This window comes from Siniperca chuatsi, linkage group LG12 (assembly GCF_020085105.1).
Source record: "Siniperca chuatsi isolate FFG_IHB_CAS linkage group LG12, ASM2008510v1, whole genome shotgun sequence".
Classification (NCBI taxonomy): domain Eukaryota; kingdom Metazoa; phylum Chordata; class Actinopteri; order Centrarchiformes; family Sinipercidae; genus Siniperca; species Siniperca chuatsi.
The window spans coordinates 3886798-3903692 of NC_058053.1; the positions used below are offsets into that span (position 1 = coordinate 3886798).

General features: G+C 41.4%; 1 protein-coding gene across 10 annotated transcripts in view; it reads left to right on the forward strand.

Annotated features, from left to right (window-relative positions):
• Positions 1-16895, forward strand: part of hecw2a (HECT, C2 and WW domain containing E3 ubiquitin protein ligase 2a) — a 39884-nt gene that overhangs the window by 19376 nt on the left and 3613 nt on the right. For 5 of the 10 annotated variants that reach the window (XR_006380164.1, XM_044217101.1, XM_044217100.1 and 2 more), the window contains 20 exons: positions 1103-1403; positions 1593-1685; positions 2583-2733; positions 3194-3300; positions 3652-3776; positions 4506-4691; positions 6169-6303; positions 7440-7560; positions 7662-7758; positions 8000-8083; positions 8258-8340; positions 9312-9432; positions 10098-10211; positions 10808-10960; positions 11866-11964; positions 12845-12974; positions 13079-13225; positions 14369-14483; positions 15752-15837; positions 16173-16285. Coding sequence is in view for 9 of the 10 variants with exons in the window: in XM_044217101.1 (XP_044073036.1) it covers positions 1103-1403; positions 1593-1685; positions 2583-2733; positions 3194-3300; positions 3652-3776; positions 4506-4691; positions 6169-6303; positions 7440-7560; positions 7662-7758; positions 8000-8083; positions 8258-8340; positions 9312-9432; positions 10098-10211; positions 10808-10960; positions 11866-11964; positions 12845-12974; positions 13079-13225; positions 14369-14483; positions 15752-15837; positions 16173-16285 (2561 nt within the window). In the remaining variant the exon portion in view is untranslated. The remainder of the gene's footprint in view (positions 1-1102; positions 1404-1592; positions 1686-2582; positions 2734-3193; positions 3301-3651; positions 3777-4505; positions 4692-6168; positions 6304-7439; positions 7561-7661; positions 7759-7999; positions 8084-8257; positions 8341-9311; positions 9433-10097; positions 10212-10807; positions 10961-11865; positions 11965-12844; positions 12975-13078; positions 13226-14368; positions 14484-15751; positions 15838-16172; positions 16286-16895) is intronic. The other 5 variants (XM_044217103.1, XM_044217104.1, XM_044217102.1 and 2 more) reach the window with 5 other exon arrangements.

A 16895-nucleotide genomic window follows, 5' to 3' on the forward strand; every position in this document is an offset into this window, starting at 1 on the left:
GTGAATCGTGACAGCCTTGTGCATGAAAAAACCCCATAAAAACCTCCATAGCGCTACTAGTGGTCAAAAACTCCACAGGGCACCTTTAACCACTATAGTGAATTTATGCAAACAGACCTAAGTGTCCAATGAAATGTGTTTTCTACTGAACTTCAGTAGCAAGGTAAAAGTTAGAAAATGTATTGAAAATTTAAAAGTGATTTTCTGTCTTATTAATCAAGTGTGAAGCAAGAAGCAATTGAGAAAATAATTCAAATAATTGATCCATCAGCCCCAGTTCAATTTAAGTGGTATATTTTTGTTTCACACCTGACTGTTTTTTTATAGCTGCTTTTTTTGTTTAGAAATATTTATGTACTGTATATTCATCTACAGGTTACTGAGTGAAATACAACTGAAACTAATCAAAACAGCTTAACTTTTTTGTGAGGTCTATTGGCCGCTGTGAGTTGGTCACTTGCAACACTGCCACTAATTATTATCACAATTTCATAATGAGCAAGCTAGTAAACACCATAGTCTGCTCAGCTAGTCTTAGTTATGTCTACATTCTGGTAGTGTTCTAATAATATTTAGCTTTTGTCAAATGTCACCATACCATTTCTTTATCTTCTTTATCTTTGAGTGAATGTGTTGCCACAGTCCACTCTGCTGTGGCTGAGTGTCATTACTGTCCCCGTAGTGCACACAGTGTACTGAGCAGCAGTCTCTGCTGGGTCCTAGCCCCAGCTGGTTTCTGACACTGCACCATAATACTCTACTGTAGCACCATCATTCCACGTTCAATATACGCTGTTAAATGCATATTCTCAAGCAGTCAGTTAGCTGGAGCTAATTTTACCCAATGCGTGTGCGTAGCGAGTGGGAACCAGCTTTCTTTTGTTGCCTTGGTGATGGAACCAATGGTGCCTCGTGTTGTGAGCTGCCATTGGGGTTGACTGACTTCCTTCCTTTTGCAACAGAAGGTGTGAATGCCTTGGATATCAATGTATATGTGATTCACCTACTTCAGTATGAAACCCTGTCATTGTGAGGTTGACTTATTATAATTTTGTCCATTGTTTTCACTCATTATTTTTTTATTTTGTGGGATATTTTGTAGGAAGCGGAGGAGGGAGCGGAGACGGCCATAGATCCTGGGGGAGATGTAGTTTCCGGCACCCCACCAACCAATCAAGCTGTAGATGATGAAGGTGGGGGGCAAGTCGTTTTCACTGAGGCTGAAGGAGGAGCTCCCCCAGCCAGCGAGGAAGAGGAGGTCCATGGGATCAGCGTGAGGAGGCTGAGCCTGCAAGCTGCCGGGGGCGTGGCTGAAGAACAGGCAGGGGCGGGGATAAAGCCACATGAGGAGGCGGGTTCTGTAGATTCAGAGCAAGTCACCACAGAAACAGATGGAGAGGAAGGTACTCCGCTTTAAATGACTCAGTGTTCACTTTTTGCAGAGGAAATTTTTCCCAACAAATGCATTTTTGAAATTACACAGTTTGGGTTCTGGCTAGATTTTACAGTGCAAAAGGTGCCTCTGTTGCTTAAAAGTAAATTGAACATCAGTGTCATTCAAACTTTGTCTTTTGTATGTTTTCTGGGTTCAGGTACTCACGTCAACGGCCATCCTGTACGTTCGCTTCCTTCTGTACGTCATGACATCCACCGATACCAACGTGTGGACGAGCCTCTACCTCCCAGTGAGTGTGTGTGTCTGCATGCACCGTATTGTTTGTCTATTGTATCTGTGTATGTCACCGCCCGTGTGTAGCAGTGTGTCTTTGTGTTTATGCGTCTGTGTTTGTATGTGTATCCATGTCCTACTGATTCACTAAAAGTACAAATCCTGGACCACAAATGAATCCCAAATGACCTAAAGAATGACTATTAACACAGCGATTTCTCACTCTATAATGAGAAATGGTAGACAAAAGATGATGATAAAATGATCTTGCATTTCTTTTTAGCCACACTAGCAGGGCTTTAGTGTCTGTATGTCGGTCCACCGACTCCGCACTGAAATCCTGATAATTGCCAAGAATGTTTTTACAGACATTCATGGTCCCCAGAGGATAAATCCTAATGACTTTGGTGATCCCCATGACTTTTCATCTAGTGCTACCATTAGGTTAATGGGTTCATGTGCCCCACAGGAAGGATTGTAATAACTTTGGTGATTATCTAACTTTTCCTTTAGCGCACAGGTCAAATTTTTGATTTGTTCAATATTTTGGTTTTTGAAATTCCAGGAAAAGTAATGACATTCCCATCAGCCTCAGCTGTATTTTGTGTTTAGTGTTAATTAGCAAATGTTAGCATGCTAACACACTAAACTAAGATGGTGAACATAAACATTAAACCTGCTAAACATCAGCATGTTAACATTCTCACTGTGAGGATGTTAGCATGCTTATGTTAGCATTTGGCTCAGCCTCGTAGAGCTACAAGCTACAACCTGGGGTTGTATATGCTTTAGATTTAGTTGTTGATGTTATCATCATTATCGTCATTAATTGTTAGCTAGCATTTATTTTTACAGCGATGTTCCCCTGAGGCATTTAACACCTACTGTGTATCAATTATTAATTGCCTCTCAGACTGGGAGGCTCGGATCGACAGCCATGGGAGGATCTTCTTCGTGGACCACGTGAACAGAACCACCACATGGCAGCGTCCCACCGGACCTCCTGCCCCGCAGGGCCTGACCCGCTCCAACTCCATTCAGCAGATGGAGCAACTCAACCGCAGGTGGGCTTTATAAAGAGAAATGTATTGCAATAACCATCATGTTTTTCTCACAAGTAAATAACATTATTTAGGTATGTATTCAATATCTCACTAAACCAAGGTTTTCCATTATCAGTAGTGGCTTTCAACAGACTAGAGAACCAAAACAAAATGCTTACAAAAATGTCCTCTCACAGACCTATGTTTTCTCTTTTAATGGGACATTGCCTCTGGGTTTCTCTTTGTTTCCCTTGGTCTTCAGGTTTTTGAACTAATGTAACTTTGAATAAACAAAGGTACACAAAGACTTTCAGTACTTTCAGGCAGCTTTTGTATTAATCTCTCTTCGCTCACACTGCCTCACTTTTAGTCTTTGACTTCGACTTTTAGTTAAGTTGTATTCAAGAGACTACATTCTTTGCTAAAATAGTAGAAAACTATACATTCACTACAGTCATTTTCTTTTTACTCTCAATCACAGGTACCAGAGCATCAGGAGGACCATAACCAACACTGATCGGGCAGAGGAAGCCTCGGTTGACCTGCTTCCTGAACCAGAAAGTGACCTGATGCCTCACAACATTTCTGGTTAGTTTCAATAGACCTATTACAGAAAAACATGGAAATAGAAAAATTAGAGGCTTCATTCACAAGAGCTCTGTACTCATTTTGAGGAAAAACATTTGCCCAATTAAATGACTCACCTCTTGAAAATGATTCATCTCTTAAAATACTATGGTAAGCCACGAGTCAGAAAAAGCTATTATTTTATACACAAAGGTCTCAGAATAGCAGTAGTCTGTGGAGACGTTTCTTTTTATATCCATCACACATAATGCTGGATATGTAGTTTTGAAATCTCATGTTCATGAAATAAGCTGCTTTCAGTAGTGTCTCCCTGTATTAAGGTTTGACTACTACGTGTTGATTTTGTTGCAGAATACCGACGAGAAAGTGCAGTCGCTCACTCCAGTGGTCGTTCGCGTCTCTCCCTGCTGCTCCAGTCGCCCAGCGCCAAGTTCCTGTGCAGCCCTGACTTCTTCACCGTGCTGCATTCTAACCCTGTCAGTCTAACATTCTTCACCTCCACCACCTTTCACTCTGTACTCCTTTTACATAGATCTGTCTACATACAAGCAGACAAACTGTATTATGAAACTGAAAAGCAAATACTTTTGCACACTCAGAACTCTGAACTCAGAATTCTGAGTACTTATCACAGTCATGGGACTCGGATATAACTGCCGCCTGAATGAGCCACAGTGTCAGTTCGCCACACAGTGCTAGGTTTTAGTGCAGTACTGTAATGTAGCAAGTGCTGTTGTTTAGTAGGGGTCACACAGGGTGCTGAAATAAGTTAACCAGTTAACCAGTTGGTCATAAGCGATGATCAATGATGGCAATCATTATTTAGTAGCATTTTTTATTTTACACACATTTTTTTTGTTACAAATATTTGGCATCTCAAAGATGTGCTTGCATCTTTCTGTTTCATCATTGTAAGTTAAATACTATAAGCAATTTGAAAGGGTCAATTCACCTGTCTCTGTGGCAGTGGATGCTGTATGCACTGCTGTACTGATCCTACACTAATTATGTGAGACTGTAGTATGTAAATCATTCTTAATTCACTCGATTCAGAAAATTTTGTGGATCAAAAAAAAAAAACACTGGCATTAGAAAAATATTATCCACATTGTCCTCCATCTTGAGTGAATGAACTGGAAATTACCTCGAAGCTGTTCTCTTGTCTGCCTCCTGTCCCTCTCTGATGACCTCACCTCTCTGCCCAGAGTGCCTACCGCATGTTTACGAGCAACACCTGCCTGAAGCACATGATCAGTAAGGTGCGTCGGGACGCTCATTACTTTGAGCGCTACCAACACAACCGCGACCTCGTCACCTTCCTCAACATGTTCTCCAACAAGCAGCTGGAGCTTCCCCGGGGCTGGGAGATGAAGCATGATCATACTGGGAAGGTGTGTGTGTGTTTGTGACCATTAACCTTTGACTTTTGTCCTGGGATTACCGCAGCCCTGAAGGTCATGTGTATCCAGTGATTGTAATCTTTGCTCAGTTGTTCAATTCAATTCAATTTTATTTATATAGTGCCAATTCATAACAGAAGTTATCTCTTTTCCTATAGAGCAAGTCTAGACCGTACTCTTTATAAAATTATTTAAAGAGACCCAACAAATCCCACCATGAGCAAGCATTTGGCGACAGTGGCATGAAAAACTTCCTTTAAGAGGCAGAAACCTTGGAAAGAACCAGACTCAATGGTGGGCGGCCGTCCGCCGCTGCCGTGTTAGGTAGAGAGAGAGAGAGAGGTTTTGGGAGAGGGGGGAGAGGGAGGCACAATGTAAATACCACCTAGAATTTTTTAAATAGTAGAATTGTAATTGTAATGTTAATATTAATAAATTAATAATAATAGGAATGACAGCTGTAGGAAGAATAATGTCAGTATTAGTAATAGAGCCAATAACAACAACTGTAGTAGCAGTCGTCAAGCAGGAACACGGGGCAGCAGGTGGCCCACAACCACAGATCCAGACTCTGCAGCTCCGGAGGTAGAAATACCTGCTGAAAGCAACAGAAGGAGAGAGACGAGAAAGCACAAAATTACGGGAGAGAGAAGATGTCGAGTTAGTAACATGCACTAATGGGATAAAAATGCATACAGATGGAGAGGGAGAGAAGGAGAGAGGAAAGAGATGCATCATGGGAAGTCTCCCGGCAGTCTAGGCCTATAGCAGCATGACTAAGGGATGGTTCAGGAATCACCCAAGCCAACCCTAACTATAAGCTTTATCAAAGAGGAAAGTCTTAAGCCTACTCTTAAATGTGGAGATGGTGTCTGCCTCCCGAACCCAAACTGGGACCTGATTCCACAGGAGAGGAGCTTGATAACTGAAGGCTCTGGCTCCCATTCTACTTTTGGAGACTCTAGGAGCCACAAGTAACCCTGCATTCTGGGAGCGCAGTGTTCTAGTCGGGTAATACGGTATTATGAGCTCTTTAAAATACGATGGTGCCTGACCATTAAGAGCGTTGTAGGTGAGGAGAAGGATTTTAAATTCTATTCTGGATTTTACAGGGAGCCAGTGCAGAGAAGCTAATATTGGAGAAATATCATCTCTTTTCCTAGTTCTTGTCAGTACACGTGCCGCAGCATTCTGGATCAACTGGAGAGTCTTAAGGGACTTATTTGGGCAGCCGGATAATAAGGAATTGCAGTAGTCCAACCTAGAAGTAACAAATGTATGCACTAATTTTTCGGCATCATTTTGAGACAGGATGTGCCTGATTTTTGCAATGTTGCGTAGGTGACATTGCAAGTAAGTAAGTCCACTAGTCTTACTTTCAGTGTACTGCAAGTGAAGATGTGTTTCTATGTACACATAGTGAAGTTTATCCATGCATGACCATGGGTATTTGCATCTCAATCCTCAGCCCTTCTTTGTGGATCACAACTGTCGCTCCACGACCTTCATTGACCCACGGCTGCCCCTCCAGAGTTCTCGCTCCACCGGGCTGCTGGCCCACCGCCAGCACCTGAGCCGCCAGCGCAGCCACAGTGCTGGGGAGGTGAGAGACTAGCCGCCACTCCACCAGTTATCACCTGGAGTCAACTTAAGGCTAGCAGAGGCACTGCAATGTTTATAGAGGCCAGTTTGAAGGAGAAAAATGCTTAGCGAGTTTCTGCATTGTGGACACAGGCAGGGAATTTGCAAGTCAAGTCAGTGGTAGAAAGTAGAAAGTTAATTGCAGTTAATTTTACCAATTTAAATTTGATATTTGACATAATCCTTTAGTACAGTGAAACATTCCAAGACTAAAAGAGATCCTACTGTGCCTTCATAGACACACTGTATGTCAAATAATTGATCCTTCTTATGTTGTTATAATAAGGAAGAGAGACAGATGCACCATTGCTCCTATCTTGTTTCCACTCATCTCTTCCAGAGCTCTACTGTATGTAGGAATGACAAGCATCATTCAATTATTGTCAAATTAGTAGTGATACCTTAGTAAACACTAGGGGCCATAGTGAACATGATAGATAGCTTTTGTTGCCTCTTTAATCCATTTAACCTGCAACATTACTGGGTTCAATTATCTGGTTAAGATACTGGATTTTAGATAGGTCTGCTGTTAGGAAACAATCTGTGCATTGCATGCAGCAGGGAATGTTTTATAACAAGTCTTCCTCACTGATGCATTCAGAGGCTTTCTGGAATATCTGATATCTGACACTGCTGAAGAATAACCTTTTTATTACAGGAAATTACAAATTTTACATAGCTGTTTAACAATGTCCAGGATTACCTATAGTTTGTCTTCTAGGTTTGACTTTCTTATATACATAGTGGATGAATTTTTTTAGCAGCCATCTTAAATCTTGAATGCAGGGCTGAATACATTTTCACCGTGATCAAATACCTATTTCAAACAAATTCAGATCTCTGCAGTTATTTTTATACAATACTGGAATGAACTGACACAAATGGTAGCTTGGGAGATTGTAAATCTATGTATGTGGTATTCTATGGAAAATGGTGGGCAGAAACATAAGAAATAAAAGAGATTAGTACTTAATGGGCGAGAACATCCAAAACTGACAGGCATCCAGCTGATGTCCAGAGGTTCAGAGTCAAGGCCAGTGTTGGGTGATGACTGGCAGGTGGATCGGTCTCAGAACTAGGATGCGACCTGAACTGTAGTGCTTCCTTTTGTCACAGGTAGTGGACGACTCTCGCCAAATCAACCCGCCCGTCATGCCACGCCCATCCAGCACCTTCAGCGGCTCCAGTCGAAGTCAGTACCAAGATGTGGTGCCTGTGGGTAAGTCAGGCAGAATCAAGTGTACACATGCATAGATACAAGCATAAAGTACAAACACACGCAAGACACAGATATAAATGCACATTCCTAATTTTCTCCAGCCTACAATGACAAGATTGTGGCGTTTCTACGGCAACCCAACATCTTTGAGATCCTGCAGGAAAGGCAACCCGAGCTTGCCAGAAACCACTCGCTCAAGTATGTCTCTCACTCCCTCTCTTTTTCCTCTCCCTTCCTATTTCTGTCTTTCATTGCTTCCCTTTTTCTCTCCCACTCTCTCTTCCTCTCTAGCCCGCCTCCATTATCATCATCCTGAACACACAGTTAACCTTTAATCCCAATGGATTGTGTCAATTTACCCTCTGACGTGTGTGTGTGTGTGTGTGTGTGTGTGTGTGTGTGTGTGTGTGTGTGTGTATGTATGTATGTGTGTCTGCAGGGAGAAGGTGCAGTTTATTCGCAGTGAGGGAGTCAGTGGGCTGGCTCGTCTCTCTAGCGACGCTGACCTCGTCATGCTGCTGAGGTGGGGGACTGAATTGGTCACTTGTGAAAAGGATGACCTGTTGGCTCCAGAAATAGTCTTATTTTATCCATCTACGCTAATGCTATGCTGTTCTAAGAAGTATGATTTCTACAGTGTTATATGTCTGTTCCTATCTGATTGTGTTCTGTGTGTGTATCTCTCTTTTGTCTCCAGTTTATTTGAGGAGGAGGTGATGTCATATGTACCACCATTACTCCACCCGAGTCACTGCCTCTCCTCTCCTCAGAGCTCCCCTGGTAAGGCTCTGTCTCACTCTGTCTGCATCACCATAACTGCATCAAGTTTATTGGCATGATAATAAACACTGTTTCTCGCCTTTATTAAATTCCTAACCTTTTTATTAAATTTCACCTCTTCCACCATGAGGTTTGGTTTACATTGTCTTACTTAAAAAAAGAGCAATTTCATAGTACCTTCACATAGGTTGATGTCAGGCTAACACCAAACACATACATAGGACATACCTTAAACGTACACTCACATTCCCTTTTAACCCCCACCCCCCAACCTCTGCATACATACACATGCACGCTTAGGTTTCTGTCCTTTATTCCCATCAAGTCCTTAAATGACCATATACATTTTTTATAAACAAAAATAATTATTTCCATAATAACGTGAAGGTCAAAAAGCAAACTAAGTGATAAATCAATGATCAAATATACAACAGATTTTACAACAGACTTAAGAATTTCTGTTGATTGATCATCAATTGAATTACTACAATAAACCACAGCCAGTTGGCTTGATATGTGCATATCAAGTAGGCATGTACTTTTTAATTTTAAAAAAATGAATAGAAAGTAATTATAGCATCATAGAATAGAATACTTAGTTAGTTGATGAGGGTTAGATGTGTCCGTAAGTGGGATGTAGCTGACACACACGCAAACACACCCTTCCTCTTTTCAGTGTTTATCTAGGACTGTCTGTCCTTCTGTACACTCTAGACACCTCTCTATACCGAGCCTACGTCTAATCCTAAACTCTGCGTGTCTGTGTCTCTGTGTATTGTGTATCTCTCAAATGAATGACAGCAACAGTCTAAAACAAAATAACCGTCCAGGGTTAACCTGCACACAGTACTTCCAGTTCTCATATTCTGATTCTTCCTCACCCTTTGTCAATTTTCTCCGCCTTTTCTTTCTTCCTGTGTCTTTCTTTCTTTCTGTCTCCCTTCTCTCTCTCTCTCTCATTTGAATCTCAGGCACCCAGCGAGCCAATGCCCGTGCTCCTGCTCCCTATAAGCGAGATTTTGAGGCTAAATTGAGGAACTTCTATCGAAAGCTGGAGACCAAGGGTTATGGACAGGGACCGGGAAAAGTCAAGTAGGTTTAAACCTGACAATTGTAAGAGATTTATGTATGAATTGTCTGATTTCGCACTGATTAAACTACTGAACAGTATAAAAATAGTGAACACCTATGGCCAGTTCATGAAGGTTTCTGCGTTTACTGTTCTAAACCCCAAACAGGGAGTGATTTTTAGGAGTGGGTTGGGAAGCAGGAGCTCATGAGTGCTAATTCCTCTGTCTATAGCATCATCCCATACTGACATACTGCCATTGTATTAAAATACCAAGGAGAGATTAGTTTCTCTGAAGGGAACAAAAATCTTCATCTTTCTGCAAAAAAGTTTATTTGGACTTTCCAGTGTTAAAGGATAAGTCTGGAAATATTTAATAATTTTCTTGTCATCAAATCCCATGAAAAGACTCAAATTAACAATGAATTGATCCTAACAACTCTAGTGTGTATCCAAAGCCTGATGTATCTTCTGCCTCTGTGCCACAGAGCTCCATTGTTGTCCAAAAGCTATTAGAAACACATCAGTGAGCCACACTGTTGCCCCGGGTGACATGTTCCTTCATTACCATGAACACACACACTGTAGTTTATTTTGACGCAATCCCACATACACATCCTGCTGTAAATGCTCACAAGAACACCAAATGTGTAATAATAATAATTATTGTCTGTGTGTGTGCTCCCAGGCTCATCATACGCAGGGACCACCTTCTGGAGGACGCCTTTAACCAGATCATGTGTTACTCCCGTAAAGACCTACAGAGGAGTAAACTTTACGTCAGCTTTGTGGGCGAAGACGGGTGAGAAAGACGCATTTCATTCCCAAATCATTTCCATATCATGCTTTAGACAGTTCAAGTGAGAAATGTGGATATTTGCTAACTGTAATTGATCCAGGGGAGTTTTGCTGAGCGTTCATTCTTATCTTGAGTTTCAAAATGTACAATTACACACACATCTGATAACATCCCAGTGAATCCACAGTCTTCTGGTGAATGAGCAGCTGGAGCAAGTGGGTGGGAAAAGGACTACATAGAATATTTAAACATCAGTCGGGAGAGTTACTGTAAGCAAACTGTGTTTTTGCATTTGTAGATGGCGGAATGACTGATAATATATCCGTTATCAGTTAATTGTATAATCTTGTATCCCTTTCTTGTTGCAAATGCACATGGGTCGATGACTGTGGGGGGGTATCTTTGCTGAAGTAACCAGCAGTTGTCTAGATTTGGCTTAGATTGTTGTCTACACCAGAATCCAGTATATACTATATACATTGTACAAGTGATTTGCGTGACTGCAAAGTAGTTGCAGAAGAACAAGAGAATATTCACTGATCCACTTTTCCTACTGACATGTATACATATGTGTGTGTTATAATGTGTGATGATTACAGGCTGGACTACAGTGGACCCTCCAGAGAGTTTTTCTTCCTGGTGTCCAGAGAACTGTTCAACCCGTACTACGGCCTGTTTGAATATTCAGCCAATGACACGTATACTGTCCAGATCAGCCCCATGTCTGCTTTTGTAGACAACCACCATGAATGGTGAGGTTTCCATATATTTATGTATCTATGTACTGTATCTACAGTATCAGTCTGTCTGTCTAATGTGTGTTTGTTGAAGTTAGTTTGCTGCTGTGCTGACTGTAAAGTGTTCATCTTGTCTGCTCTGACTGCTGTGTGCTGATCCCAAAATAGAAGTCATTTGTGGGGTGCTGTGTGTAAATTTGGATCAGCAATTTGTGGCTCACAGTGAGTGACAGTGATTGGATGGATGGATGGATGATCAGACCGATGACAGGAACATCATAATATAATTGGCTGGATGAAGAAGATAGCAGATGTAGCAACATAAACTCAAGTCTTCAGGGGTTTGGACAAACTTGGTGGCACTGAAGAATGTCAAGTCAATACTTATGTTCTTTTAGAGACAATCTTTCGGAAGTTCTCAAGAAAGATAGGATAGAAGCATCTTTAAAGTGTTAGGTGGGAAGCTGCACAGCTCCTCGTCTTCCCTGCTGGTTCAGATGGTCTCTGAGCTAAGGACTTCAGCACTGTTCTGACTCAATGCACTGTTTTCACAGTAAATCTTGGGGGAGTTTATTTATTGTCATAAACAATATTACCATCTGGTGCATCCTCAGATGGAAAGTGAACTTCAAATTTCACTTAAGCCTGTTAAATACGACATGACACACGGCATGTAAGAAACAAGTACACACAAGCCAGCTAACCTCCACACTGTTTATGCATCCACAGAAAGAAGATTTAAAATCACTTTGCTATGTTATGCTGTTACTGTCAACTTTCTGAAAGAGTAAACCCCCTCCATCTGGTACTCAAAGCAGGCTACACCCAACACTTGATCTGAAAAATAATTTGAGGGATCTTTTCAACCCAGTTCTGATGCGGATGCCTGTATTCACCTGTATTTTCGGTGTTGTGTGTAGGTTTCGCTTCAGTGGGCGTATCCTGGGCCTGGCTCTCGTCCATCAGTACCTGCTGGATGCCTTCTTTACCCGACCCTTCTACAAGGGGCTTCTTCGCATGTAAGTCCCTCAGCCTGCTTCCCTCTGACTTCCCATTCCGTACCAGCCTGCAGTGCACCAGCACTCACTAACTCTATAAGACTGTGCTGAGAATAGAGTGTTTCCGTCAGATCCTCTCAGCCAGCAGCTGGCTGGGTTTCCTATCAGTAGGAGCAGCATCCTTATTAAGCTTTTATTTAGCTTTGTCCAGACAACCTAAACCTCTGCCAAATGTCTGCACTAAGGACAGATGTTTCTGTAATAATAAGGGTTCTTAACCGCTTCAGCAACACAGATCCTTTCTTGGCTCCACCCTTATTGTGCAGACAAGCATTTCCCAAACAAACAGAAATGTATTTTAAATTCTAATAAAAATCACGTACAGTAGTTTCTAAAGACATCAAATATTTCATGCTGCATTACAGGGAAATGAGCAGAAAATGATGCATAAGATATCTTGAATTTTTCTTTTGCTGTAATGGTGAAATATAAAAAAAGATAATAGTCAAAAGAGATCAGATAGTAATCCAGGTGACTGCTGTCTGTACATCCATACTTTTCATGGTGCAGATTCACCAAACTGTAAAGAAATATAAGCTTAAAAAAACAGATAACTTACCTTCTCCATAGCAACACTGTTTACTGTTTACATCACCCAATGCATGATGGGAACGGTGGTGGGAAAATGTGAAAATATATTCATGCCATAAGGGACAAAAAAACAATCTTTTATTGATTTTACACTATCAGCACATTAATTGACATCACTAAGACTCAAAATATCCCATCAGCATGGTTTCATCAGCACTGACTCTCTTACAATCAGCCATGGTTTATGAGTAGGGCAACCCATCAATACCTTGTTAGCCCTCTGTAAGCTCTGTGTAACCTCTGCCTGTAGCCCATGTGACCTGAGTGACCTGGAGTTCTTGGATGAGGAGTTCCACCAGAGCCTGCAGTGGATGAAGGACAACGATATTGAAGACATGCTGGATCTCACCTTCACTGTCAATGAGGAGGTCTTTGGACAGGTGTGTGTGTGTGTGTGTGTGTGATTGAATAAGATGACTGCAGCCTGGAAAAAATAAATCTGCATTTAAAACTCAAGTTTCCTTGTCTGCATGTGATTGTGCAGATTACAGAGAGAGAGCTGAAGCCAGGCGGGGCTGGTATCCCTGTGTCAGAGAAGAACAAAAAGGAGTACATTGAGCGAATGGTCAAGTGGCGTATAGAGAGAGGAGTGGCCCAGCAGACGGAGAGCCTGGTCCGAGGCTTCTATGAGGTACAGCACTTAATATCGGTGTTAGAGCTATAAATGAGGCTACGAGCCCCTCTTGAAAAGGCAATAAGTAACATTTTCTTCTTTATGTCACATAATGGCTATAATATACTCTATGACGGCGTGTTTGCGTCATTGCATCAGGTACTGAGAATTCCTATTGTTTTCAACCAGTACAAACTCAAGAAACCAGGAGCATCCTTCCACCCACACGCTGCCTGACATCTGGCATTTTTAGTGATGGATGACGTTGCTTTGAGCAAGCAACTGGTGTCACAATACATTTCAACTAGAAAAGCAAAAAATATTTGTGATGAAGCCAAAAGAGCAAATGACAAAGCAGCTTTGCATTTCAGTGAACTACATCATGGCATATGTAGTTAGCTTTCCTATCATCATGGAAATGTGGGGGGTGGATATTAAATAGATGCTAGATGGCATAGATTACTCAGTAGTGCCTATTTCATGCCTGTTATGAAGCCAGTGAACATACAGTACTTATATAACAGACATAATGTTTAGATTTTGTTCACTTCTCAGTTTGGATGTGAATCTGATGGCATGTTCCTACCAAGGATGTTTGGAGTGGTGAATAATGACAGATGAACGTGTGTGTATTTCTCTGAGATATTTGTACAAGTGAGAACGCATTCCAATTTATAACCGTAAGAAGATGGATGTTGACATCTGATAGCCCAGAGTCCAACATGCTGTGGAAGCTCAGCATGACAAAGTGAACCAAGAACTGGTGCTTTTTCTCATGTGTATTCATAACTGGTACAAACCCAACCCCTGCATAAGTCCATTGCCTGGCAGGATGACAGATTACCGGGTCTTTGTGGGCTCAATGTGAGTTTACAGGCCTCGGTTTGCTAAACAAATCCAATCCAACATTTACTGTAAACAAAGTGATGGAAACTTTTCCCACAGTAATGTTTATCCTACCGCCATCTTTGTCGCTGTCCTTATTGTCGCAATAAGGATCTACTGCAACTATCTTGTCTCAATGCTCTGAAACCCCTCAAGCAATCTGATGTATGTGGGAAGACTGTGATAAATGAATAAGCTGTACCTTATGTTATACCATGTGTTCATCCGTTTCTGTGTGTGTGTGTGTGTGTGTGTGTGTGTGTGTGTGTGTGTTAGGTGGTGGATGTGCGACTGGTGTCTGTGTTTGATGCCAGGGAGCTGGAGCTGGTGATTGCAGGCACTGCAGAGATCGACCTGGCAGACTGGAGAAACAACACAGAGTACAGAGGAGGTATGTAAAGCTGCAGGGAAGCAGTGAGGCAACAGAGCAGAGATGTAGATGAAAGTGTTCATGGCACACTGACAGCAACGTGAGAAAACTATCAGTCAAATGCATACACTGGCTCCTTTTCAAGTATTCTTTCACAACTGAAATCTGCAAGTGTGCAACCAGTAACCCTCTGTTTTGAGCAGTGGGGGATTAGATAGATGCCTTGCTAAAGAGCACCTCAGCGGTAAGCAGATTGGTGAGCAGGGTTAAAGCAGTTCTCATTCACATTCAAGTTTTTCTCAGCAAGTCCGAGGATTAAACCCAGCAATCTTCCTGACCTCTAGGGAGATGGAAGAAAAATGAAGTGACAAACTTCATTGTAGATAACCAACTTTACACTGGCTTATACAGCTGTAACCTCCAACGTCCACTGTTTAAAACACTGGGCCCATCACAACTGTGATCCGCTGCCATTCCAGCCAATGTCCACTGGATGCGTAAGCATGGTATGGCTCTACACCTCTTAAACGTCGACCACCAGGACACCTGCAAAACTACTTTTCCTTGTTTCCTGTGAATCAGGAGAAGGAATGCTAGGATTTTCTTTATGCTAATATATATTATTCAGGAAATACAGTTACAAAATAAAGGTGCTGCTTACAGTAGTTAAAACACATAGAGCCACAAAGTACCATGTTGTTACCATACTGATCATAAATGAGCTGCAAATGTCTATTCAGTATGCTTGTAAAACACAAAACATGTCAGCAAAACAACTCCAAACAATATTAGAAATGTGGCTGCTGAAGAACAGATGGAGAGAAATAATTATTGAGAAATAATTTCATTTCCTATATAACAACTGTTAACTGTAATGTACTGTTTAATGAGCACTTGGAACTTTGGGGAGTTATTGCTATTTAATTATTGTAATACATATTGTCTACAGTACAGGCATGCAAGCGCCAGTGTCCCAACTATTTATAAGAGATCACATTAAAAGGCTTTTTAAGGGTCTGGCCAATACAGTTGAGAAGCCGCCAGCAGCAGAGAGACAAGAGAACTCAAACCGACAATCTGCCATGACTCAGTGTGAGACTCTTTTAATAGAGGAATCGACTGAGATGGACAAAACAGCGCGGCCATTAAACATTAAACAGCAGAGCTCATTCAAAAATCACAGCGGAGAAATTGTGAGATGGGAGGTGGAGGAGAGCAGTGAAGAACAGACAGGGGACAGGAATATTTGTTATTCATCTGACTCACCATCATCATCTATCTCCCCTCAGGTTACCATGACAACCATATAGTGATTCGTTGGTTCTGGGCAGCTGTGGAAAGGTTCAACAATGAGCAGAGGCTGAGGCTGCTGCAGGTACAGCACGTGGGTGACCGCATGCACACAGGCTGCCCCCATGTGGAGGCTGGGTGCCCTGCAGGCACTGCAGTCGTGCTTGAGACTGCAGAAAGATGTTACTTTATCTCTCTTTTATGTAACTAGATTATATAATTTGCATGCGGTTTTCTGTTTTCATTGAAGTTGAAAATTCTCAGTTTAAGTGAGAATACCTGTTTAAATTCATATAAAACTAATAGAAACAAAAATACTTTTAATTAACTTAATTTACTTTAGTTATAAGTCATAAATAATAACAATGTTTTAGGATGCTGCTTTCATACTTTTCATGACTTTAGTGGCCTTCTCTCTAGTTTGTGACAGGCACCTCCAGTATTCCCTACGAGGGATTTGCCTCTCTACGGGGCAGTAATGGACCCCGCAGATTCTGTGTGGAGAAGTGGGGGAAAATCACCTCCTTACCCAGGTAGGCTGTCTAATAGGATGACTATGTAGCCTTTAGGGACTGTACAAAAATTACTAACAGGGCCAAAAGGTGGAGGGCCGTGTATTTTTTCTTTTTGCTGAAGAGAGGTTGGGCCTATTTTTTTTTTTTCCTCATTCCACATTTATATTTTTTTTATCAGCCTTCCCTTGTAAAATGAAATATTGATTATTACACAAGATTAAACAGTTACGAATGATGGCCTTAGTGTGCACAATAGGCCATAAAGGTGTGTTTTGCAATATGCACAAAAGTCCTTTCTCTTTCTCAGGGCTTTAGTATTTTCCCATCACAATCAACTAACTAATGGGACCAATATGTCAATTTTACACAGAAAACACATCTTTATGGATCTAAGTCTTTAAACGTTTTCTCTACCAACTTTCCCACCTTTACTTTATCATTACATTTTGTATGTCTGTTAGCCTATAATACAATTCAAACGTGCGTGTGTACATATATATATATATGTATATGTGTGTGTGTATGTATATATGTGTGTGTGTGTGTGTGTGTGTGTGTGTGTATGTATACATATACATGTCTGTCTGTCTTTGGGGAGGGTGTTGGTGTTGCAGTTTCTTTTTTCTAA